The sequence below is a fragment of the Eufriesea mexicana genome, unplaced genomic scaffold, assembly GCF_001483705.2.
Source record: "Eufriesea mexicana isolate 0111107269 unplaced genomic scaffold, ASM148370v2 scaffold5017, whole genome shotgun sequence".
In the NCBI taxonomy this organism is placed as follows: Eukaryota; Metazoa; Arthropoda; class Insecta; order Hymenoptera; family Apidae; genus Eufriesea; species Eufriesea mexicana.
Window position 1 is genome coordinate 283,046 of NW_016912971.1, and position 26,776 is coordinate 309,821.

General features: G+C 50.0%; 1 protein-coding gene across 1 annotated transcript in view; it reads right to left on the reverse strand.

Moving 5' to 3' along the window:
• Delta (neurogenic locus protein delta) overlaps positions 1-23,627 on the reverse strand; it is a 45,702-nt gene extending 22,075 nt beyond the window's left edge. The window contains exons 1-3 of the mRNA XM_017905952.1: positions 23,191-23,627; positions 19,375-19,677; positions 7,777-7,840 (exon numbers count right to left, since the gene is read on the reverse strand). Coding sequence (XP_017761441.1) covers positions 7,777-7,840; positions 19,375-19,677; positions 23,191-23,250 — 427 coding nt within the window. The 5' untranslated portion in view covers positions 23,251-23,627. The remainder of the gene's footprint in view (positions 1-7,776; positions 7,841-19,374; positions 19,678-23,190) is intronic.
• Between the last annotated feature and the right edge of the window lie 3,149 nt (positions 23,628-26,776).

The window sequence follows — 26,776 nt, forward strand, 5'->3', positions numbered from 1 at the left end:
GAATCGGGTGTGGAAAGAGGAAAAGGGTGAGAGGGAGAAAAAAAGGGTAGAAACAAAAGGACGAAACGCTGGATTCGCCGATGGCGTGCCCGGCGATACTTAAACAGGATACCCAGGGCCCTCTCTTCCCAGAAGGGAAGTAACGTTTCGCTGTCGGCGAAACGGGAGTCGAGGGAGAAGCAGTTTACCAAGCCTATCTTCCCAGGTGATGCTGTTACGAGTTCTGAAAACGCCGATGTTCGCACGCCACCGCCGCAGATGGACGTGTGTACGCGCGATCCACTCCGTTTCGTCGTCCTTCGTTTTCGGCATCGATTCGCACGGCTCTCGATCCTTCTTTCTCTCGCTTTCGCTCCAACTTTTTCTCCAGCTTTCTCTCCAGCTTTTTCGGGCCCCTCCGGTGCTCCCTTTTCCTCCATTTTCGACGCGCGGTGATTTAATTGGTGGCCGTAGGTGGGCGTAGAAGGGAGAAGAAACGGTTCTTAAGCGGTCTGTTTACGTTGAAAAATCGTATCGGGCAACTGATTTCCTGGGCTTCGTTAACGAGAAACTCCCTATTGTTTCCTGTGTCTCTAACGCGTACGTGTGGATTTTGCTCATGCATTAAACATCGTTCCATTAAAACGGAATTATTCATGCTCGTGTATGCGCGGATCGTTTATGGTCGCAACTAATGTCGGCTGCGAATCAGCGAAACGCACCGCGGATCATATAACCGAGATGAGCACTTAATAACGATGCTACCAAAGTGCTCGATATTCGCGAATGTACATAAGAGGGATTGCCTTGATGACTTTCCAGAATCTCCTTGTGCACGTTCGTAACGTTGCAATTACCTGGCCAATCAGAGGCTTTCGATCTTGCGGTTACTGAAAACTAGCACCAGCCTTTCGAACTAATCTTGCCTGGGATGAAGTCGAAATTCGTTTATTTTTGTTCTCTCACCTGTGCGCGATATTTTACCGGTAAAGTGAAATATTCCGAATTTTTATCTTCTCAGGGAAAACGATAGTCAATGGTAGTCAGACTATATCACTATGGAAGCCTCGTTTTGCGATGTGAATTTCTCCATATGGCATATATTACGTATAATATATTTGATTGATTAATCGTTGATAATTTTGACAGGTTTGTGAGCATGAGACCTAGGTTAATCTAAATTTGGCAACCATCGGGTTATGCTATAATTGAAGAGGAAAATAAGAAATTTCCAATTTCGATTGGGATCTATACCATTAACAAAGTCGATCTTTCTGCGACCGAAGTTTTGTCATATTGCATATATTAATTACGTATAATACATTTCATTACAGGTATGTGAGCGTGAGAGCTAGGTTGCTCGAAATTTGGCAACCATCGGTCTAATTGAAGAGGAAAATTAGAATTCGAATTTCGATTGGGACCAATAGGATGAAGATCGGTTCTCCCATGACCAGTCTTAACGCGACTTCCTGCACAACATCGACGCGTTATTCCGGTCGAAACTGTTGGCAGTCGATCCTCCAGTGGAACGGCTGCGTGTACGCCTGCGTGTGCACCTGTAAAACGCCCGGTGAACTCGAGGCCAGGCCGATTCAAGGTATTCATTAACGACGCGGCGGCAGCGCCGCGAGTAGCCAGACATTTTCTATTGTTCATTCAGAAACGAGCGGCCGTCGAAGGATAGCCTCGAGCTGGCAGGTAGCCAGATGCATTACTCGCGCACCGTGGCTCCTCTATCGCGGAAAAAATTCCCCCAACCTGGATCAAAAGTCTCGACAATGGCCTAATGCCCTGGGACACACCGCGGACCTAATAACGTCACAGAGACGTAGGATGAACAGGCGAATTATCTCGAGATGTTCGTTCGGTTTCGCGATTAAGATCACTTGGAATCGTGGGATTGTAAGACGAGAAGCTTCATAGCGGTGACTGGCGATTTGTACCGGGATGTCTTTGCGGTTTCGCGCGTTAGAGGTTTTACGACACGACGCGGAGAAAGCTGATGCTTGCAGGTAGTAGCCTGCGGGATTAACCGAGAACAACTGAAATCCTAAGGAATATAGCTCAATGTCGAGAGTCTCTAGGGCTCGATGGTTTCGATTTCCACGTCGAACCGCAACCCCGAACTTCTAAGTCATCGGTGTCTACGAGGCAGACCAAGAATGAGATTCATGAATGAAACTCGGCAAGACAGCCTATCGGGCAACCTCCCGAGACTCCTCGAGAATAGACCAGTCAATTAGACACGATTCGATCTTCTAGGTACCGTGATACTATCGCGTTCCTTTCTTCCTGGATTCTTAGATCCTAGATTCTCAGAAGCTAGGAGTCAGTTATCGAAAGAAGATCCGAAGGAATTGGAATTTTCATTTGCGACTTGCGGGAGACTACGAAGCGAATTACCGAGAAAAGAAGACGGTCGTTAAACTGCGAAAGAAAGCAGCGGAGGCAGCACGCACCTTGAGCTATCAGGCGGCCAAGTAGCGCACCATCAGCCACCAGGTTCATTTTTCAATAACCCCATGGTCGGTTCCCCGAAGGAGCGCGTGTTCCGGGAACGGCGGAGGCCAGGCTCCGCTGTTATCACGGCGACGACATGCGCGCGACAGCGGACCAATTACTCCTCTCGCTCATTATCGTTCGGCTGTGGAATGGCAGGTGCGCCGCGAGGACCGCGCGCGCGGCGTGCACACGCGGCCGCGTGCACACGGCGTGTCCCCTGTCCCCGGCGCGGCGCGGCAAAAGGGAAAAGCGGCGGAGAGCGGTTGACAATCGGCGATGACGTAAGCCTCCTCTCCGCTCGCTAGAGCCGGATTCCCGTTCGCGCTGCTTGTACACACTGCACACCGCAATGCCATCGTAAATCCAGCCGCGGCTCGTTTCGTTTAACGAACCGCGTTACCGCAAACGAGGCCTGCACTCCTCTTCCACTTGTCTTTCGGCCAAGTCAGCGAGAGGAAAAGCGCAGATGGTCACTCGATATCGATATCGGTATCGGTATCCATGCAGTGTGTTTGGGAAGGGTGGAAGTGAGGTTAGGAATGAGAGATGCTTACGGATTGTCGTTTGATAAGCTTGTTTTGAGGTTATGTGAGGGGAATGTCGCAAAATGAGAGGCAGAGGATTATTTTACATGTCTGAAGCTAGCAGCGATCAGATAATTCGATTACCTATCAAATTCAAACGAATCCAGGGAATTTTGTTCGTTCGGGAAGGGTGAAAGTGAGGTTAAGAATGGTTGAGAACTGTCTTTGCGATTCCTGCGATGGAAGTGAGGTTATGTAACGGGAGAATGAGCCGAACCGATTAATTTCGCGAAACAAAGGAGAAATTTATATCAAATACGAGAAGTTAAGTCAATTAACCGCTGGAATAACTAACTGGTCTGTGAATAGCTCAATTGTTGAACCGATAACTCCGCTAATCTGAAACCTAACCTAACTCTGTCGCTGCGACATATAACTTTCGACTCTATTCTTTTTGAATTTCCTCCTCCACCTGGAAAAAAGGATACTCGATAACCGAAGAAACTAGTTACCCTTACCAAATGGCCGATATCTCGACGAACAAACGGTCCCAAGCTGCACGATCTTGCCACTACGTAGAAACGCGCGAGGATAAGAAGCAACCCGGGGGAAAGGGGATGCTTGTTATTACCGTGAAGAAGAAACAAGACCCTGTGGACTGGAGCGCGTGTCCCCACCATGGCTGGAAACGGGACCAGGAATAATTCCAGCGATAATTCGTGGCGCAGGTGCGGTCCTCGAACCACGGTGTATCTTCGGCTGAGGGGCAGCGGCGAACGAGCGCATCGTGTGGCAGAGAGGAAGAGGGAAAAAGAGAGGCTGTCGGCAGAGAGGCGGGGTGGAGAGAGAAGGTATTACGGTGTGGGCCTGAGAAAGGAAGCAGCATCCGAGCAGCGCGAACAGCAATAAAGGGCTCGTTTCACCAGTGCGTTGGGGGCATTATGTTGTGTGCGGCGCGATACACGACCGGCGCACACAGAATCGCGGGCACAATGTGAGCGGTGTGTTTCGGCGATAAAGGGTCGCAGTATGTCCAAACACACAAACGGCCGGACAAAACGCGCGTGTACCATATTAATGGTACAGGCCTTTCTCTCTTTCTTCGGCCACTCGTCCTGTCTCCGTTCAGCCGCGGATGCGCCGGGCAGGTACATCTGTGGGATAACGGTAGGAATTCCGTTCACGGGCGAGCTTGAAACAAAGGAAGCCAAGCTCGATTCCCTTCGTAATTAGCCGCTTCGACGGGGATCAGAGGCTTTTTCTGAAGTCGCGCAGCTGTGGCTCGTGGGACTAGGAAGCTCCGCGGAGAACCGGAAGAAATTTAATTAAAAAGCTGCCGGGGGACCTAACAACCAGTGTTCGCCGGCGAAAGTCAAAATCCGACCGCTAATACTGGCTAACTAACGCTTACTCCGACTTTCCAAAGCAGTAATCCGAGATTTTTAGCAAGAGACGCAAGAACGGGAACTTGGTAGCGAGTCGACAACCTTTTCATCCGACTTTCCACTGCATCTAGACATCTGTAAATACGCAAATAACATACTCCTAAATCTCTGTAACGCCCATAAGACTCGATCATTTTTCGCACAGGTGTACATTCCACGAAGAAACTCCATTTCTCGATACTCGATACCCATAAAGAGCTAACAATAGGGCTAACAAGAGGACTATCAGAGGTCTGCGAATTAGACCTTTAGACTCCGAATTTTCCCAATTACCATTAACACATCGACTAACCTGTGATTAATTACTCTAACGATACAGAGGACGTTGGAATTCGCGGAGACGACGATATTCATGGAATCTACGTGTAACGGTGAACGAAACAGAAGTCGAGTCACGCTCGACAAAGGGGTTCAGAGGCTTAATACGTTACAATGGTGTCTTTCCGACGTGCATAAACGAAGGAAGAGAGGAGAAACTGCGTGGGTACTGTTAGAGCAGAAGGATATTAATCAGAATAACGTAGCAGGCAATAACAGCATAATATGGAAACGATTTCTGTGCGATTGAGCAGGTAGCGCAGATCCGTCGAGGTCTTCCTCTGCTTCACTCTCGAGACCGAGGCATCGAGCGGAGTAAGAAGAGCGAGACCGCTTAATTTCTTTCCCGAGGTCCTGTGTGTCTGCCTGGCAATTAGAATGAACCGGAGACCGGAAGCTATACGTGGCCGTGCAGCGCTCTCATGCGTGGCCTCTCGTGTGTGCGCACGTACGCGGGCACACCCGCGTGTGCGTGCGTGTTACGGAGCCACCATTCGCGTTACCTACACGCTCCCACATCCAGAGAGGATCACGCCAGAACGGTAATTGAATTTCGTTATTTCGGGGCTCACGTTCGACCGCTTAATTCGCCTTTATCTCGCCGATCTGGCTGAGCTTTCCCCGGATGCGGAAGCAATAAACAGCTCCGTCCCCCGGCTATTTGCATGCGCGTTTTCCCGTAGCCCGCTTTAACGAGAGAATGCCGTGTCCCGAACCTCTGCGACGATTATCGCGCTCCATCGTGTCCGCGACGATGATCGGCGGAAATTAAGGGAAATTGGGGTATCACCCGGTCGAGGAACCGTTCCGGTAATTGCTAACAGGCGAGTCGCACTTGGGGTACTTCGTCAAGCTCGACAGTTATACTATGTATGGTTTATACAACTATCGAGGTATCCCTAAGCTTCCTTTGCATTCCAAGATTCCTCTTCTAAGAGGAATCGTGAACGCACAAGTCGCGGTATTTTGGTATCAATTTTGGAGCTTCTGCTAACCGGTGGACGGAAGATCCTCGAGTGCATGGTTACAAATTTCTTGGAAATGTACTAGGAGATGGAAAAGTACCAAACGCACGTGGGAATAAATTGAAAATTTGGGAAGACTCGATTTCCCAGGATGTAATTTGGCAAGGTATCAAAAAGTGCAGAGAATAGAAGTGATAGTGATAAAAGTTTGGATACACACTCGTCTTCGAGAGTTAATTCGTGAGATTGGGATTTAATTTGGCCAAGCGTCAGAGAGGTTATGGGGAATTCGCGTGGTGGTTAGGTGAAATATCGGCTGGCATAGAGTTCGATAGACGAGAGGCCCGGGTATACACATAGGATGCATCCCTATCCTCGTGCACAGAGGGTTTCGGGTTACCGTGGCGCGCTGCTGGAAGCTAGGTGCTACGGTTACACAGGAAGGAAACACTAGCGCCTCCGGCCGCTTCTCTTCCCCTCGTTTTGCCTGTTCTCCGTACGCTGTGACACAACGAAGAGCGCCGACCACTTTGTGCACGTGGACGCGTCGCGGTAATGAGCAAGGAAACATGACTGAAAACGGGTCGAGAACGGGCAGCCGTGGAGGGGAAAGTCCGTGGAGCAGCTGGGACTATCGGCAGAATGTTGGCAACCGTGGTTGCGATTTGCGCCGAGTGGATGAGACGTGAGAAATAAAGACGAAATTGGACCAACGAATCCTTCGTGTCCCGGAGGAATTATCGAAATGTCAACCTGAACCAAATATCTGTACCACGAGCTATGAATAGAGTTGCCTGTCTCGATGGTCTACTTTGTTCTTAAGGGTGGTTCTCATGAATTCCAAGATGGAAGAATAATTGCGTAATTTATTTTTGGTTGTGAATTATCTATCCCTCGTGTCCCTGAGGAATTATCGAATTGTCAACCTGAACCAAATATCTGTACCACGAACTATGAATAGAGTTGCCTGTCTCGATGGTCTACTTTGTTCTTAAGGGTGGTTCTCATGAATTCCAAGATGGAAGAATAATTGCGTAATTTATTTTTGGTTGTGAATTATCTATCCCTCGTGTCCCTGAGGAATTATCGAATTGTCAACCTGAACCAAATATCTGTACCACGAACTATGAATAGAGTTGCCTGTCTCGATGGTCTACTTCGTTCTTAAGGGTGGTTCTCATGAATTCCAAGATGGAAGAATAATTGCGTGATTTACTTCGGTTGTATATTATCTTAATTTTTAACGACTCGTATATAATGGCGAGTATCATGACGAGCTCCCAATGAAGGAAACTGTTCCCTCTGCCATACTGTTTCCGATCTGTCAAGCCTGCGAGACGTTCGACCAAAAGCCTGAGAAAAAAGGAAGAGAACCGGTTAACCAAGAGCTGGAACCGCAGCATCCAGAAAAAAGCAACAATATTTGTCCGCGGAAACGGGGGCGGCACAGGAAGAGACCTGTCCCGTCCGGAGGTTTAGTCTATCGAAACCGTAGCAGAGGGGGAGAGAGAGAGAGGGGGAGAGAGAGAGAGAGAGAGAGAGAGAGAGAGAGAGAGAGAGAGAGAGAGAGAGAGAGACGTTTCAAAGGCTATGGCAAAAGAGGAAGAAGTACAAGGAGGTTACGTCTCTGGTGAGTGTCGTGCACAGAGACCGGAAGTGGCTTCTCGGCTGGTTCGGACCCGATGCATGGGCATCGAGGGCCACGACCCAGCTGGACTGCACATGCCCAACCTTCTAAAACCTTCCCCGTATTTAGAGCCATAGAGAGCAAGAGAGGACTAATTTTAAAATATCATCCTCCTTCCTTCTTTCCTCTTCTTTCATCTCCACCCTTTTTCTTCCTCTTCCCATCATCCTCCTGGTCTTTTTATTCGGAGCGCGTGCGAGCGCACTCGTGCCGCCGATACACGCCACACGCGGGGGCTATAACGCTACAGAGACCAGATACGCGTGTGCAGCCTTTAGGATGGCCCGATAAGCGCGTGCGCGCGAGAGAGAGGTCCGTAAGACAGACAGAGATGAGAGAAAAAGGTTACTTACCGGCTGAGTGTTGTGTCGTGTTGTCTGCGTCGTGATAAGCCTCCACTATCAGCGAGAATGTGCCCTGGGAACAGAGAGATGAGGTTGGTGAACTTGGATGAGACGCCGCAGCTTAATCCTATTACTAATCTTAACCTCCATCGACTCTTCCTCTCGTATATATACACTCGAATCGCTCACTCGAAGCTACCGAACATTCGATAACCTATATACGCGTTCGCTTTGATGCCTCGAGAGTCGATTCTATTTGCGAATATCCACGGGAGAAGAAACTGCGAAAATACACGGAAGGCTAGTGTCCCGGTTTCGGCGCGAAAAACCATGGCAGCTGCGCGTGCCATCGCGTCACGCAATTAACAATAAATTAAACGTTCCAGTGGCGGGCTCTGCCGGTCGCGTCACGCGCGCACCTGCCGCGCATTAGAGGGGCGCTGCATGTCTCGACGAAGCGTGCCTAAAAGCTGGCAGAACCCGGGGTCACGTGTTGCGGACAGATAGAGGCGCGACAGAGCGTGTTACGCGCGGGACCACGTATGCATAACCTCAACCCTTCGCCCGGTGAACGAGCCTACACACCGCGTCCCTCTTTACCCTACGGCTTTTCAAATTACCGTGGAGAAAGAAGCTTCGAGAGGGTGCTGCCGCGTCGGACAGGGAGGGTTAACTTTTTATAACGACCACCGGATATAAATCATGCGCCGAGCGTCTCCCCGCCGACGGCACGTGCTCGTCCGCTCCGTTCGACCAAGAACTGCCGGGGGATGGTTAATTGGACGCGAAAAATAAATAATCGATCGACGTCGCGAGAGACCGTTTTAATGGAATGCTGTTGTCGTCATCGTCGTCGTCGTCGCCGTCGTCGTTCCGGGGAAACCTGTTATATACCCCTGTTTGCATTATCCATTATGGATACACACACGCGCATGCGCGCCCGTGTCTGCGCGTATGCAGAACGCGCCGCAACACGCGACCGCGTATTGTGTAACAGAAATTACGCTTGTCTCTGCCGACACGCAACCGGCGATCTATTAATTCCCGCGATCGTTACGTTGATTCGAATTAACGGGAAGGTACTCGTAATTGATTATTCGGTTGATCGGAGATTTCGATAAGATACCGCGCGCACGGGAAATTCCTGCATTACCAACCGGACCTTGTCTTCCCTTACGGCGAGCCCGCAAATATACGATCATAGGTTAGTTTTCGCGAAAGTCAAAGTTAATTATCAAATATCGATAATCGCTATGTAAACATCCTTAACTCGATTCTGGACGATCGTCAATTTCCATTATAAATTATAACGACGATCATTGGCACAGGGGAGCGATGTGACACGCTTCAGGGTTTCGCCTGGGGGTTTCGGGATATCAACCCCGTATCAACATTACCCCTTGGCGTAATTTATCACATACGCAGAGGGAAGAGGTAAACGAAGGTAAGATCGAGCAATTTCGCGCGTCTACGTGGAAATCCATGCGCGAAAGGAACAGTGTGGGCGTCGAATCGCTCGCACGACCATAAATCCAGCAACGATACTCCCTATGGACGAGCGTGCGGCCCACGCCGCCGCGACGCACGCATCGTGTGCACGCCGGTGGACGAGCGACACATTATTGTGTAATAAGTACGTGCCGTACACGCGGTGCCCGGTACGTGTGCATGCAGTGATAATGCGACGTTTAATTATTAACGTCACACGCACGCGTATGTACACACGCGCACACGCTCGGTATCGCCGCCTGTACCTGACACACGAAGAGTCAGTCCAGGAGACAGAGAAAAGAGAGAGAGAGCCCGCCAGAGAGAAAAAGAGAGAGAGAGAGAGAGAGAGAGAGGTGAGGAGCGGCTGGTATTACACACGACCTCGTTAGTCGTTGCCGCACCGTGAATAATAAATGTTTATATCCGGCCTCTCTGTCATCATCGTTGCCGTTCCTGTTCGCGTAAACGAGCCGGCAACGCGGACGTGCCGCGAGCACTGGGAACAATTTCATTATTCAGAGATCCCCGATGACCTGGCGCGAGTGAGCAAGCAACCGGGCGAGCGAGCGCCCGCTCACGTGAGAAATCCGTTTCGCGTGTCCCTCTCTCTGTCTGGCCCACCCTTTTTCCCCTCGGGTTAAACGGCCCGATTTAACCTGGTTTTTCCGTGATTCGCCATGCCACCTGACTAACGACTCGTTTCTACCGGTCTACACCCTGTTGATCGTAATTGCAAACGCGATAGCCCTCTGTCGAGGGACCGCCATTGCTAATGGATCGCGCCCCGCTGCCGCGATAGATGCAGATTGGATAATTAAATATGAATTCGCCGTAACTGAGTTCCGCCATTTTCCTTTCAAACCTTCGATGCAGCGCCGCGAGAATTCCGGCGTGAATTACGGGGTAAGGATAGAGGGAGGACCGACGGGTATGCTAACTTCGGAAATTTTCCGCAAGAGGGCCCGATACTTGGAATTTCTACGTGTTCCCGCGTCACTTTGTATTCGGACGTCCGAGGAGAGTCGTAGGCAAAGTTATCCGGGATATTCGCTAGAGGGCGAAAAAAGTCGCGGCGATCCCTGTGCTCGATATATACGGTGGAATCGCAGCGCAATTTGTCACCGGGAAAAGAACGAAAAGGCAGAGAGGGCCGCAGGTATGTCACCGTGCGCGTACACGCTAGAAAGTTCCAGCGTGAATTCCGCGGTACCTTGGGTCCTCGCTTGAACCTTCGAGAGGGCCATTCGTCCACGGTGAGACGGAGATAGAACGATTAAAAGGGGCGGGAAAAAAAAGGACGGGGATAAAACAGGGGGGAAAAAGTGGGGGAACAGGGGGTGGGATGCGGGAGAGAGGAGAAGGAAAGCTGGAAGAGCCGGCCAGACTCTGCCCTTTTCTCTCGCGGCAAGGACGAAAGCGAGGCGCACGGAGGCCAGAAAGAAGGGAACACGATGGAACGAACCGCGGAGGCGGAGAACGGAAGGGGACCACGGCCGGAGGGGAGAAGGAAATAAATTGTCGAGGAGACAAATGCCACCGTGATCGGCCGCTAATTTATTACGGGGATCGGAATTAAGCCGACAAAAAGCTGAAAAAGCCCCGCGTAGGCATCCTAAGAACAATGTGTTGGGTGTGTTCGGTGGCCGGTTAGCAGTTCTGCCACGACGAAACGAGAGGAGAACGATATAAAGATGAGCAGAGGAGGGACGACGGCGGAGCGATAGAGAGGAAGATAGACCGACGGGCTGAATGAAAAGGAAAGAGAAGGAAGACGAATAGAAAGAGAGAGGATCGGTGTACTTCGCATATATCTCGCATCGTACATCTACATGCACGTATATGCACGTATATGTACCCTGTCCGAAGGAGAAACGAGGAAGGGAAAGGAAGGAAAAAAGATGAACGGAAAAAAAGCGCACCGTAAGGTAACGTCGAGAGTGAGAAAAGGAAAAGGGAGGAAAAGAGGTACTGCAAAAGAGACACGCCGTGGCGTATATATACACGCAAGAGGAACCTGAATGATGAAAAGGAAGAGAAACAGCCTCTGCCCGTTCCGTGTTCGACAGACAGAGAAATGAGGATAGAATGGACGAGGCGATCGAGAAGGAGCGAGATCGCAAAGAAACCGGCTAAAGAGGGAGAAAGAAAGAGAGAGGCTCGCTCACTCGCGGCAGTCGGTTCCCACGGCTGCGCAGCATACCTCCACCTTCTCTCGCCTCTCTCTCCGCACCACGCGGCCCTCCAGCTCGCTCATCGCTCTTTCTCGGCCTCGTGCTCCTCTTTCGTCTCCTTCTTTCTCGCTCCGACCGCTTACCGTCGCGTCCACTCCTTTCTTTCTATTCCGCCATCCGTCTTTCTCCGTTCGATTCGCTCGAAAAAACCGTCTTTCCTCGTTTCGCTCTATCGAGACTACATCTAGCCACTTCTTTTACTCCTTGTGCCCGGGCCCTGCTTCTTTCTCTATTTCTCCGTTCCGATGGAGAACATAACCTCGTCTAGCGCGCCTCTCGTTCGGTCATCCGTCCTTCTTTCGTAGTCGCGCGCAGTTTCGCCACGTAGTGTGCGCATGCGCTGCAATCTAGTCGCGCCGTATGTATATGCACGTATTAATCATCGCGGAAAACGGTCGCGGCGAATGAGAAAGAAGAAGAAACAGGTAGCCGACGTGTATACGGTTGCACATAGATGCGACCGGCGATTCGGTATCGAGGCTGAGGCTGTACCAGCAGCATGATTCATCGTGGAAAAAGGAGCCGGAAGTTGTCTACGACTTTTCGCCGTCTCCTGGGAAAATGCACGGCTGCCCCTGGGAGTATATGCGCGAGATCTTTGCAACCGGTCGAGCCAAGTCGACGCGACTTTATTTTTTCCCCCCGATAATCGCCGAGGGTCTTTAGACTCGATAATAACATGCAAAATACCGGAAAAGCGAGGTGAATTTTTTACGGTACAAATTCTCAGGCTAATTTCACCCAATAACCGACATATTTTTCGATCGCGGATTGATTCGCGTGGAGAAAAAAAGGCGCCATTTTCGAATGACGTGTCCGCACGAGCTCTACTATTAAAAGGTTAATTGGTCCGAGCATCGATTAGGTAAGAGAGGTTATAAAAAGGGACGAGTGCTGAAAAAAAAAAAAAAAAAATAACTACATCCAACGGACCATCGCGGAAAGCCGGTCGTCCTAGCGGTTCTATTTTTAACCATTCACGCTTTAATGTCTCGCGCGCGTAGACGAGCGTGTGGTCTCGCGCTCGAGAAGCGTGGCATTTCCGCATGGAGAAATTTTCGTGGCCTCCATTCTTCGTCGAAAGGAGGAAGAGGAAACCGAGGATAACGAGCGACGACACACCGTGTCGACTCTTCGCCTTTAGGCTACCTCCCCGGCTCACGACCTATGAAAAGTACATTGACACACCCAGTGGGACGTGCCGCGAACTTTTTTCAAACGCGCCAAGCAGCGTGACCGCCGGCCGAGCGACAAATGCGCGAAACAATTTCCGCGAGCCCTTTTTTATCGACGAATGGAAACGCATCGCCATCGTTCCTCCGTCACGAACTATGTCGAGGTGGCTAGACGAGCGTGCGTTTAATCGCGACTCGTTACACCGGATTATTACACCAACCGAATAATTTTATTCGTTCCTTTCCTCGTTTCGAGTAATGCGAACAAAAGTCACGCTTTCACAGTCCCTCTTTAACTCGCGCGAGCGTTCTTCTATTAATGGATATTTCACTGAGCCGCCGCCGCGATATTACCCGTTCCCCGAGTTTCTATTTCCCGCGCAATCTATTCAATTATTCAACGGAATTCCCTACGATCGACGGGACTGGTCAATGGAACCGCATCGCCGATTTATTCCACCGAAACACAAACATAAACCCGATACCCCGTCGGTGTCGCGTCAGAATTACTTCGCACGGCTCGCGGATGCAACGAAACCATCGTGAGACTAACAGAGAGAGAGAGAGAGAGAGAGGGAGACAGAGCGTGTGCACCAAGGTGGGGGGTACCGTCCAGAAGCGCAAAAAGTGAAACGTGCTAGAACTGAGAGGCCGAGATACGATCTATCCTCGTACAGCAGTAGAGAAACAAATGTCCGAGCGCGACCAACACTGGTGACGAAAAAGCCGATAAAAAGGAGAAAAAACACGAGTGCGGTGGCAAAAACGCCCGATCTATAAACACGGTTTCTTTTTTCATCGTATAGATCACCCTGAAACGAGATGCAGAGAGGAGGAGAGAAAAGATCGCGAGAACAAACGTCGTAAAAACCGAACGGAAAAAAGGAGCAGGGAAAATACAGTAACGTCGAAAATCTAACTACTCGTGCGATCGCGACGCGTAAGACGAGTAAGAAGCGTAGAAGAGGGGGAAAAAAGGGTGAAAGAAAAATCGGAATAATTTGCAGAGGAAAAACAAAGCGGTTCAACAGTAGGCCAAAACAGAACAATTCCACGCGTGAACGGTTCGCACGTTCCACGGGACATGTTAATAAGCTTTGACAGCAGGTCTATCAGCTGATGGCGTACCTGCTCGATTGACCACGTGTCGCGCCTCCAGGGTGGGGCACAGATACACCGCCGTTTATGTATCTCTGTTCGAGTCGCGGCCGGAGTGAGGTTAGGAACGCTCGCGGCCCATATACGCACTCTCTCTTTCTTCCCGGCATTAGTGGCGCGCACGGACCGGCAAAAAAAGATGGCCCCCGGACAGAAAGCCATTTTACCATTATTACCGGGGCTCTCTTCCTCGCTTCTCCCGTTCAGCTCTTTCAGCGTGCCTCTGAAAGAAGTCACTGATGCCACAAGAAAGACGAAGAGGCAGGAGGGGAGGAAGTAAAAGACGCGGTAAGTAGCGAAAGAGAGCTTCTTCTTCGTCATTCGCGACACGCTTCGAGTAACCGTGCCTCCGCCTCTTAGTAGCTATTTGTAGATAAGTTCGAGCGCGTTTGTAATCGTTAGCCGGCGTAACGCTCTAATTAGTTATTCTGCTAATTAGATTTTGACGGTTAATTAGCGGCCGACTTTCCCACGATCGGAACACAATGGCCGCCACGAGGCGCCACCTGCAACGCGTTTTCCGCCATTCGACTCTCCCGATTCGACGTGTCGCGTCGATATATCGATTCGAGACCAGACGGAACGATCTTATTGCGTGTGCAGCGTGCGAATAGAGAAAAGAAGGATGCGACGTGGTGGAAAAGAGGTCAATCGCGGGTGGTTCTAAAGATACTGCAGCCTCAAATCTTGCTATGTAGCTCGATAAGCTCGCAGTGTATAGTTAGTTCCTTCTACTCTCGTCTACTCGCGACTAACCTCGTTGCACCGTATCGTAAAAAAGAATACGCGGAAAATGCGAATCCTAACCTAAAACGCGTGACCAATTTGAGTAAGAAGTTGGACCAACTAAACAAACTAAAGGAACAAAATATATCCAATCTAAGTCCGACGACGAAGGATTAAATAATGCGACAGTTTCCATTTGCCTGAAGGAATTACTGGCATTTACAATTACGAAACTTTCACCGATTCTCTCCGGCATCTCGACGAAAAAGAGAGAAAAACTCGCGGTATTCCGAGCATCGCGGGCTCGAGTAGAGTACCGGTCAGCCGGCGTCCGAGTCCACGTCGTCCTCTCCCAGTCTCTAAGACGTAATTTATGCTAAACGTTTCACGTCGTGGAAGCCGCGCATCGGCGTACACCCGAGTCAGCCATTCATCCGACGCCCTTCTCCGCTTGTTCCTTCGTCTGGGACGCGAATCACGCAGCCTTTTCGGCCGTGGGACCACGATCCTCTGTCTCTTTCGGTCCCACCTTCTCTTCGTCGTTTCCCCACCTTCCGCGCGGTTGCTTTACGTGTGTATACATATATATATATATATATATATATATATATATATATAGATATAAATACACACACGCGCGCGCGCGTATTTATATATACGTACACATATACATACGTACATATATGTGTATATATATATATACGTATGCGCGCCACCTTTATATCCTCTCTATCCTTGGCCGTCTCTGTCGGTCGCGCGGCGCGAGCCTTTCATTCGTCCTTCTCTCTTTCTCTCTGTGCTCGACGTCCTCCGGTCGGTACCCACGATCCTCGAGTATGTACGATACGCGGCCCCGCTTGCTTTGTGGACCGCGGACACACAGGAAGGATAAGGGAAAGAAAGGAATTTTTTTAATCATTCTTTCAACCACCCCGATCATCTTTGTCCCAACCCCCGTCCGCGCGACAATGAGGATTACATTACCCGTGGAATTATCGATAAGAATTCGCGATCCGACGGAATCCAGAAACTAAAGCAGAGGCGAAGCTAGATGGCGACCTTGTCGCTAGGTCGCAGCTAACGCCTAGTTTTCCCATCTACGTATTACGTATTCGTGCACGTACTTCCTCGTAACGTTCTTCTCGACGCACACGCGTGTGATTTAGACGAAATACCATGGCGTCGCGTTTCAGAATGAAAATACGAAGAATAAAATATCTAGAGGCGCGAGGAAAACAGAACCAGGAGAATTCCTCGACGATCCCGCACAGTGGCAGCACTGTCGCGAGTCGTGCTGTTTTAATAAGTCTCTGAAACGCGGTGTAACGTAAAGCAATTAACCCGGAGAAGGCGGAGTGAAAGAGAGGAAGAGCGACTCTCGATCTTGATGCAACCAGACGAAGGTTACGATTACGTGTATCAAGCTCGGCTCCTCTGTCTTTTCCAGCCTCTTAATTAACGGCAGACACGCGTACCCCAGACAAACACGCTTGCGCCACCTCTTCTCGGTTATTTCCCGTCCAACTTTCGGTAACCCGACCGGGGCCCCCCCGCTACGGGACTTTTTTTATCTCGCGATCAGGCCGACAGAGGGTAATTAAGAAAGGAATTCACGAATGAATCTGGCGTGGAAAATCGCGAGGATGCCTATTTATTCCGTCATCTCGTGTCTTCGTAGCCGAATAAAAGAAGTCTACCCGCGTTACTCGGCTAACTGTTATTAATGATACATTGTTGCTTTTGCGTCTACGAACCGCGACTCCCGGTAGCACCTCTAATTAGCGCGTTTCCGGCACGTCGATCCGTGCCCAGGCTTCGGAGGATTTCTCGCTCGTTGGAGACGCGATGGGGATTTTAATCTTCATGCCAGTCGTACTTCTTCGCGTGGATGATCGTCGGGGGTTCGATATCGAGGCCCATAGGAGAGTAGTGGCGAGATTATAGCAGCGAGTTAGGCGAGGGTCGCTTTTTTGCCGGACGGAAACCCATTCTCACGCACCGGCGCAACGAAAATAAATCCGACACTCCAAATAGCGATTACACGTTACGACGCCGCCTATTCCTTTTCCCGGCGTCGCCCGCCGCTTACGTAGACTACCGTGCCGATTCAAAGGTTGCTTCCACACGCAGGATTCCGACCAGCCTCTCTTCCGAGAACGCCACCTTTTTTTTCTCCCGTCGTCGTCGAGAAGAGTTGCGTTGGAACCGGCACAGACTTTTGCCGACCGATATAGCCCGCAATATCGGCCGATACCGCTGTCGAGTGGGTGGAGTGGGGGGCGAGACAGAGGGCAGCAGGTTAGACGACACGGTAGAAAAATTTCGACGGGAGAATACCGGCAGGAAGATAAATAAATAGCCATCGGGTGGTGGAAAAGAGCGCAAAATGATAGAGAACGGTCGGAAACGCGACGAAAAGCGAGGGAAAGGAACGGGTACACAGCAGATTTTTGAAGTGAGACCGAGAACTGGCGCAGAGGTGGCGCGAGGGGCGCCATATGGGTTAGTAAATTTAACTCTGCCCGCGAGAGAGCTCCGGAGTCGACGAGGACGGCGAACACGGGGAGAGAGAGAGAGAGGACGAGAGAGAGATTACGAGGGAAGTGTAGAAGCACAAAAGGCCTAGCCATCTGCCAGTGGCCCTGCAGTGCGTCTCATAGGCAGAAGTACGCGAACAGCAACGAGAGAACTGACGTACACCAGGGATGGTGAGCAAACATTGGCGTAGACACGGTGCACGATGATGGCACGCGTTAACGAGCGGACTGATGCGCCACCTCGTGGATGTGTCGCTTTATGTAACGAAGGTGTTTGAACTTGATGGCATTCTCGCTCATTTACGGTACTACTCCGCAGCCTAATCAAGATATCCTAATTAATAAGCATACCTAATCTCTGTATATCTTTAAGAGAATTTCATTACTACGACAAACCGTATATACATATACGTATAGGAAATATTAATTATGCAGGTTAATATTTCTTCGTCGATTTTTCCCAACTATGTAAAGACTAGTCTATGACCGTTCCGTCGCGTTGAAAAATCCACCGTTCCCGCCAATGGCAGGAATTATCGAAGCAACAAACAAGCAAGTAATAGCAGCAACAGCAGGAGGGAGAGACAAGTGCCATGGTCGGTCTCTCTTACTCTGCTGGTCCTCGCACCATCTGCCATTCGTTTGGTCATCCTCGTCGCACCGTGGCGCGCGGCTGTGCGTGCACGCGCACACCGTGCCACGAAACGTTCGCTTTTAATGCGATCGACCTGCCTTTCTTTCGTCGTGATCGCGAGAAAGTAGGAAGCAAGAGGACGAGGGGGGCTGTATTTTTGCCTTGTCGCGAATTACGCTCCTTCCCCCCTCCTTTCTTTTTTTTCCCCACGAGATTAATTACTTCGGACGACCGGTTACGCGTGCGGGCAGGTGCCACGTATCTTCATGAGATTTTTACGCAATTCCCGCTGCTGTTCGACAATGGGTAAAACAGTTCGCTGTTAAAAACGAGGAAGTCGCAGCCACCCCTAATCAGCCAATTTGCTTCTCAATTTTCCTTTATCGGCCCTAGCGGAAATGGGAGGAAGTACCACGTGACACCGAAGAAACCTTTACGACCATTTCGAATGGCTGTATACGTCGATATAGCACCGACGGAACGAGTCGAGATAAAAAAGGTTAATAGTTTCGGCCAACTGTACAACGTATTGCAAAGGGATACTCTTCCTCGGTTCTACAGGGTGATATAAAATTGGCAAACGCGAAAATCCAAAACCAGCATTGCTTTTTATTACCGATCATTACGCGTGATCATAACCGTATGTATGATCATAACCTCTTCTAACCTCCAATTGCGGTACTCTCGAGCCACGTCGTAAAGTACGAAAGCATCAGCTGACCTGGCTACAATTTAGCTCGCGCCCAGGACTAATTCACCGAGAATGTGAAAAGATAGGAAGCAAAGATCGGTCTGATACAACGGGCGATTTTTACTCCCCGGTGAGCTCGCGCATGTCTCCCTCATGGTTAAGTCAACGAAGAGGTCTTAATTTTCCGCGCGCGCTCATTATTCGAGACAAGGATCAAAGTTGCGAGCCGCGTTCGCCGACCGGTGTCGTTTCTCCTCGACAGAGATCGTGGAAGCTATGTACTACAGAGAATCGGCTAACTGTACCCGAAAGACGCCACAACACGCGCTTGCTGCCAACGTTAAAACGCTCCATAATCTTTCTCTCTTAGCTGGCGTGACGCTGACTAGCGGAAAAAAAGGAAAAGAAAAAATCACGATCGTCGGGGAAGATTATTGCTAGAAACGAAGTCTCCGCGAATGGCGAACGTTTATTTAATAGACGTTTCGCGAACGAACGTGAGAAAAACACGATCGCGGCCGATGGCATTAATAATGAATCGATTTTTTTCCGCCATTTGTTACGCGCTGCAGTTTTCAGTTCCGCCTACGTTACCGACCATTTTTCGCGCCGCGCGCGCCGCACGCGATATGTTAATGTCACACGGTTGCAAAAATGCGAAGAAGCGGAAGCAGAGACCACTGACGATGTTTCATTTATCTGCTCGATCGCATAGTTCTGTCTGGCGTCGACCATATTTTTAACACGGATGCTCGTAAATCGTCGAGCGTTGTTTCATACGCGCAATTGCTAAATGCGTTTTATGTGTTCTGGGACACATAACCTCTAATCGCTCGCCGACGTAAGAAATTTCACGCGGAAGTTAATCGAAATATCGTGCTCGACTAAGCCATCCGATTCATAAACCGGAGATTACGATTATTATTTTAAGAGATTAACGCACAAGGCGTGTAGAAACACTTACCGGCCACCTGAAGTTGAATGGAAATCTGATGGGATTGGTGAAGCTTGGCATGGCGACGTTCGGGCTGAAATTAACGATGTTCTCGCCGAGGACGGGTGTGACGACGTCGCCGTACGTGCACTCCGTCGTCGTGTCGATCTTCACTTGATATTCTTTCAAGCAGACCCTGAACTTGGTCTTACAAACGCCTGAGCACTCGCCAGTCTTGGAAGCACTGCCTGAACAACACTTGCCCAGACTGTCTTTCCCATACTCGTTCACGAATGATTTCAGCCTCAATTCGAACACCCCATAAGCGTTAACCTGAAAGCAATTGCATTCGATTGAACAAAAATATCGATAAACGAATAACCGTTTGTATCCGTAATTATGCAAGCATACCAACGATCACATAACCTATAACGGGAATATTTCTTAACGCACTGATCCACGGAACTCAACACCAGCGCCACTAGGTTAGAAAAATTCAACACGCGGATAGTTCGCGATTGTGCCACCGACGCGACATTCTATACCCTGTGTTGACTTGTTTCCACGAACTGTCAGCGACGACAGAAGATGCAAGAAAACCGACGAATTCTCCAAGAGAGCGCGCGACGCGCGACAAACAAACTTAGTTAATACTCCCCACGTCGGGGGTCGTCTCGTGCCCAACGACCGAACAACACGCCGCCGGGGCAGCACGTGTGTAAGCGCGTTTTTGCGCACGCGTGTATCTTCTGCGCTGCACGTCTCCCAGGAGGAGCAGAGATATCTGTGCGAGTGACCCGGCAAAAAGTGCTTTTTTTCGCTCGGCAAGACGCGAGCGAGAGAGTACTGGTAAGAAAAGAAGGAATGGAAGAGGGGTAAAGGCGCAGATGGACATTTCGCCACGCGTGCTGCCGAGCCTCGACGATCGTGGAACACGAGGGGCGTTTTCGTGCAGAGAGAAAAAAAGAAAGCGCCCTGGAACCAGTCGTAAACGTATTAACGTATGCTACCGCTGTTCCTCGTCGCGCCAAACTAACGTCACGAGGAATTAATCGCGATCCTCGATGCGTGTCGAACAACGAGAACTGCATAAGTAGCGACATCTGACGGATTTTCGTATTTTATCGAATTCAATCCTCGAACTGTGGAATGAATCGGACAGATAGTTGCCACTTTGTAACGGAACGTTCGCTATCCTACATTGTTACTCTGCAGAAAACGTAAAAGCCGTAACACATGTAGAGGTTAAGTTTCGTGAATCAGAGAGCAATCTGGGAGGAATGGTTTTCCTTCGGCGACAGTATCCAGTGTAAACAGAGCCGATGTGTCAATATTTCTCCGGTTCTACCCTACTCTTTGTCGTCGTTCGGACGGCAAGAGTTCTTGACCACTGTGGACAATGGCCTACGGCTATGTGCAAACACATACACGCTCACACGCGCGCAGGTGCGCAAGTGCAGACACAGAGGCAGCGTATAGGCTAGCAGCAGACACCGAGAGAGCCTTCCCACGAGACATTGTATAGCCGAGCAAAACTATACATATATCGTGTCTCACGTGAACGAGAGGAGCGCACTAACCTTACTATCGAGCCTGCGGATCGTTTTACGATCTCGCCGTGGCCCTCCTGCGCGTCCATTATACCCCCATTGCGATCTTCGAATTTCGTACTCGAACACCGACATTCTTACCTTTCTTCTTTTTTCTTTTTTTTTTAACTGGTAAAAAAATGACATAAAAAAGTGATGATTCTTTTTACCGAATTTACGTTAAAACGATCGTTTCACACACGTTTTTTTTTTTGCGAGCAGAGAAAGAAAATACGGAGGCGTTTTATGAGTTGTAAGATTGGAAAGAGAAAAATATACACGAGACTCGAACTTTCGCGATCGAACGAAAGAAATATTTCCTCGCGAACGTTTCTTATTACGCGTCGTAAAACACAGCAGGTTAGAGGTAACGCGTACACACAAGCGGCTCACCACGATCCTCGATGAGGAATTCTCATTTTTGGCGCGCTGGAGCGCTATTCTTGGAACGAGAATGGCCGCCGCCGACTATTTACGGATACAACCGGCGTTATTTCGTCACAAAACAATTTTCTACAAGCACCCTTTAAGCACCGTGGCACCGCATCGTATTATGCCGCGTATCACTCGATGCTACTCGATTTCCATGACTCGAGACAACGAAGGGGTTAGGTTCGGCGGGTTTTCAAGTACCGGCTGCAGGACGAAAAGAAGTTATCGAAAAGAGAGAAGACGCGTCGGTAATGCCGTGGAACGAGTGCGAGGAAAGCAGACGAGAAGAAGCTAGACACTTCTAAAAGAGTGGTTCCAGATTTAGAGTTGTTGTATGCCGGCGAAATACTGTTGCCACTGGTTTTCTCCTCTTTCGTCGGATGCTTCGAGACATGGCCGACAGAGAAAGAAAAGGACGCTGGGTAGGAGCGACAAGGAGGAAGCGAAAGAAACAAGGACTCCGCGAGAAAGAGAGAGAGGCATAGAGTGAAAAAACATCTCTCCCAGGAAGAACACACTTGGAACCCGTGGTGACTAGCGCGTGAAAAAGGAACGAAACTATTATACACGCAATCACGAAATTACAACGTCGTTACGCCGATTTCACGAAATCGAATTCTAACCTCTTCCGCCCGAAAACGGGCGACTGGGGGAAAAATGGATCGAAGGCGAGTTAAAATTGGAAAGCATTCTGCAGCTCGATCGAACCGTTTTATTTACACACATTTACAGATATAGCGTTCGACTGGATAAATATAAGCCGCGATCGCACTTACGCAAGTACTTAATTAGACGCGGGAGAACGTATCGCTGGTGTGCGCGCGCACACACATCGGAACGAGACTGGTAAATATATAGGGACGAGCTTCTATTCTGAACGCACCCATCGATGGCGTGTCATCGTTTTTACCATAAATACCAACAGAGCTTACGACCGGTTTGACAGACGGGAACGGATTCCGAACCAAAACACCGCGCCATTCATCGACAGCGACGAAGGTCGCTACGATGTGTCTTCGAGTTGACAAACGTATCTCCCTCTATGCCTCGTTTGACAACACGCCACACAGATTAGATCCGTTGACAAAATAATTCGTTCATATATACAACCATCGTTTCTTAGTCGCGAGGGAACTGCATGTTCCGAAAGCCGCGATTCTCGTTCGATTCTATCGGGGCGCGTATTATCGATCGAACGGTTAGTTGGTCCTTTTGCAACTTTTATAGAGAGGTGGCGCAGCGATTACGTTCTATCCAACGTTCCCATGAAACCGATCGAAGCGATGATTGACGCGGCGCGCGAGTCGATCAGGGGTAAAAAAGCCGGCTCGATGTAAGTCGATACGTCGCGCATCTCGATTACTTTTATTCGATGGCGAGTTAGACGAAACATCGAACTGTCTTATCTACATTGTTCCGTATACATCGGTACGCAAGACGCAACGGTATTGCAGTTCGGAAAAACGGAAGGAAGAATAATGTATCTGAGGGGGCGTCAGTTGTAAAAGATCTGGACGTTTAAAAAGACGTTTTGCAACGCGTTATACGGCGACCTACGGATGCCTCTAAAAATAAACAGAAATATTTCCACGAAACTGTCGAGCATCTTTTTCGAGTGGATGTGAAAAAAGAAGAAAGGGCGCCATTTAAATTTTTCACCGATTTCACACTTCACGCCTAAATAAAACTTTTTCTTTTCTTTTATTTTTCGAAGATTTTTACGAAACTTTTTCCGAATTTCGAACAATGGGGGTCGAACTGAACGATGTAACGGGTAAATTAAACGGTAGGAGGTAAAGGGAACGAGATAAAAATTGAAACTTACCGCACGGGGTGCTGGCAGAAGCACGACGGCAGCCGTCCACACGAGCATCGTGGTCCACATGTTTGGTGGTTGTTTCGTTCGATGTTTACACGCCGCCGGTGCGTCGTCGGCGGAGGTGTGTGGACCGTGGTGCTCTGGTGTGCTCGTCGGCGTTACCTCCTCGCCGTAATTTCGCGAGGCTGCATAGCCACCGTACCGTACGAGATACGAGCTACTGTATCCCTCCGACACGCACTTCTTCTTCTGTTTCGTTGACCGATCTCGTGATAGGTGATATGCGTAATCCTCGTTTCGATAGACGATCGAGTGAACTTGGCCGGTTTATACTTCACGCAAGAGGGTAGCAAAGGGAGGGAAAAATTAAAGTCGGAACAAAGCTAACTCGCGGATGACTCGCGCGGTCACTTGGTCTGTAGCACACTGTATAATACACTCGGAAAGAATGATACTGGTATATATTTATTTATATTTATATACGTATATATATTGATGTATATCCGATGGCAAAGAGGTATTCACGGTTGCCGCGAGAAATAGACAAATCACGCGCGATCACTGAACACTGTGTGACACACTTTATTCCATTATCCGTGGGACGCCGAGAGTCGTAGAACAGCTTCGTCCAACAGGGTACGGGATAATACTCTTGCGCGTAGGATCTATGAAAAACACACCGATGGTTTGCGATCCTTCGGGCGACGCCTCACTCTCTCTTTCTATTCGTTGTATACGATTTGAATATCTGTCCTGGTTCTTTCTCTGTCTTTATGCGTGTATATGTATGTATGTGTAGTAGACAGATCGTGTACTCGATGATTTTTTTTTTTTTTAATTTTCGTCGGCTCTTCGATCGATGTTAAAAATCCCACAACTACGCTCGTGTCGAGCGTTCGTTCGCGGCACACGAGCCACTACGTTGACGAGGAGCACGACGATCCGCCACGAGCATAATTTTCCACGAAAAGGCACGTATACAACACTCTCCTCCTCGCCAACCGTCGCAACAACGACGAGTCGCGCACTGACTGACCGTCGACGAACCGTGAGGAATATTCCCTCGGAGACCGCCGGCAAGAGTAGCACGAGAGGAGAAGTGAGGTTGGTGGTGGTGGTGGTGGTGGTAGTGGCGGTGGAGGAGGAAAGAGTAGGAGGATGAAGAGAAGGGTAGTGGCGGAGAGGCGAAGGTGGAGGTGGAGCGAGGATACCCTCGCCGTGTGTGACGAGTCAAAGACGAACGGGAGAGTCAATGTGCTTTTGCCTTCGCACACCGACAGAGGGGAAGAGTTTTCGTAGGGCTAAGGGGAGGGGGAAGACAGGAGAAGTTACACACCATAGAGAGAACCGGCACGAAAGGCACTACTCCGCAGCTGAGCTACTACTGGATCCAGAGATGCGCCCCTTAGCCCGCGGTACCGGTGCCAGTAAGCCCGTATTTTCCTTTGTGAAAGTATTGTTCGATCGTGTGCGTACGTACGTCCGTATACGAGTACAGCTTGATCTCACTCTGTGCTCTGTTAAATGCACTTCTATCCTTCTCCGTTCTCTCGATATGTACACCGTGTATGTGTACGATCGTACTCCCACCAAAAAAGCTGTGTATCGTCGAACGTGTTTCCGCGCCACTAACAGGCAACACTAGCGCCACACTGTGGTCACTCGGGGAAGCACTATAACCATCGACTGCTCACGAAACACTAGCAGCGCGCGATCGACAGATGGCGAGTCCGATCTCGGTTGCTTTCGCGTGCACGATGACCGTATAGAACTCTGCTTCGAATCCTGTTGACTATACGTATCTGCGCGCGCGCCTTCGCTCCTAGTTACTCTTTCTATCTCTATCCTTCTGCTATGACAAGACAGGGAATATTTTTGGATAGTAGAGCAGTAAACTATACCGTCTTTCTCTCAGCTAAACGCTCCTCTCTTTTCCGTTCACGCATGCGCTTTAATCTCTGGAACGACGGGCTATGTATCCGCGTGTCTACACCACGGCGTGCAACCCTCGACTGGAGGTAGTAAGCCGGGAGCACCCCTACTTATAATTGTGGTCCCGCCGGGCCCCCGGCGGGAGGGGTTGGCCAACTAGAGGGGTGGTGGGTAGCGGCTGCGCCGGTGGCACGACGTGTGGAACTCTAGAGGGGTACGGGGAACTTGGGCAAGGGGTCATGAGGGGAAGAGGATGGTAAAAGAGGCAGCTGCAGGCCGGCTGCACGCGCCCACCCCCACCACCATAGCCCCTGTACGACACCCCAGCCACTCGTGCGGACTTCTTGCCCGCTTTGCTTGCCTGCCTGCTTGCCTGCCTGCTTGCCTGCCTGCTTGTCTGTCGTAGACTCCTCGGGGCGCCTGTCTTCTCTCCCTCCCGCCCGCCCTCCTTCTACACCCCGCCTCACCACCTCCTGCTCCGTCTTTATATCTTCGTCCTCCTCCTTCTTCGGCTCCTTCTTCTGCTTTTCTGCTCTTACCTCCCCTCGTTCCAAGTTGCACCGGTTACACTCCCCAGCTTGTCTCTTGTCTCTGTTCCACGAGCCACGATAACTCGTACCCCATCCGACGGCACGCGCCGCGTGCCACCTCCTCGTGACGTCATACCCTTCTTTTTAAGCGTATTACGCTTCTTACGCGCCGCGATACGCTCACAGAGCGAACGGGTTACCAGAGTCCGGGCTGGATATGTGCCTGGCCATCCACTGGCCGCTCCTCGTTAATTTCATTATGTCCAAGTGTTGCTCCTTCCTCCTCCTTCTTATCCCCCGAACTCTCCTTGCTTCGAAGCAAATTATTCTAGGTAATAATGATCGGAACGTGTCTCTTCGTCATATCATCTCGCGACAATATCTTCGCCAGTCAGGGGCTCCTTAATTCGATCCTTGTTTTTCTTTTTTTACAATTTTCCATGGCTACACGTACCCAAGCATGTGAAGCATCGTTTCGTGGCCCTTGCAAGCGTGTGGCACCCCGGTATCTGTACTTGATTCGCTCGCGGGCTTTCAAGAGTCGGGCTCCCCATTCGGCCAACGTTTCTGGTCTCGTCACCCTTCCCGATTCTTTCACCGGCCGGGTAATACGCAAAAGTCTCCTGGGCCAGTGTGACGTCACTCGTTGCAAAACCTGATGGGGTGCGGTGAACCCCACTACGTCCCTTGTTCGGTCCTTCTATGCGAAAAGCGTAAGTATACGTGGCACAGTGTTCGGGGTGACAGATTATTACGGTGTGCATACTGCTCGTCGCGGACCTTTGTGCTCGGAACATAATGCCCTGGACCTGTCTCGAGCACGAATCGACGTCTCCTATTGTTCCCCGGCGCGAATCGCATTTTTCGTTCCCTCTTCGCCCTTTTCGACCCTTTATTTAGTTTTCGCAGCCTGTCCCGCAAAGTGCCGTCGGCAATGGTGCAATCGTAAATCTAACGTTATGGCTCGCGCCGACTGACTGTCCTGCTCGTAAAATTCCCCTGGTCTTCGACTCCATTTTGTCCACCGTATTATCATCTTCGATCCCTTCGTATCGTTCGACCATGTCGTTTATTCGAGATACTGGCACGACCTGGAACCAGAATATCGTGTCATCATAAATGGAGAGACA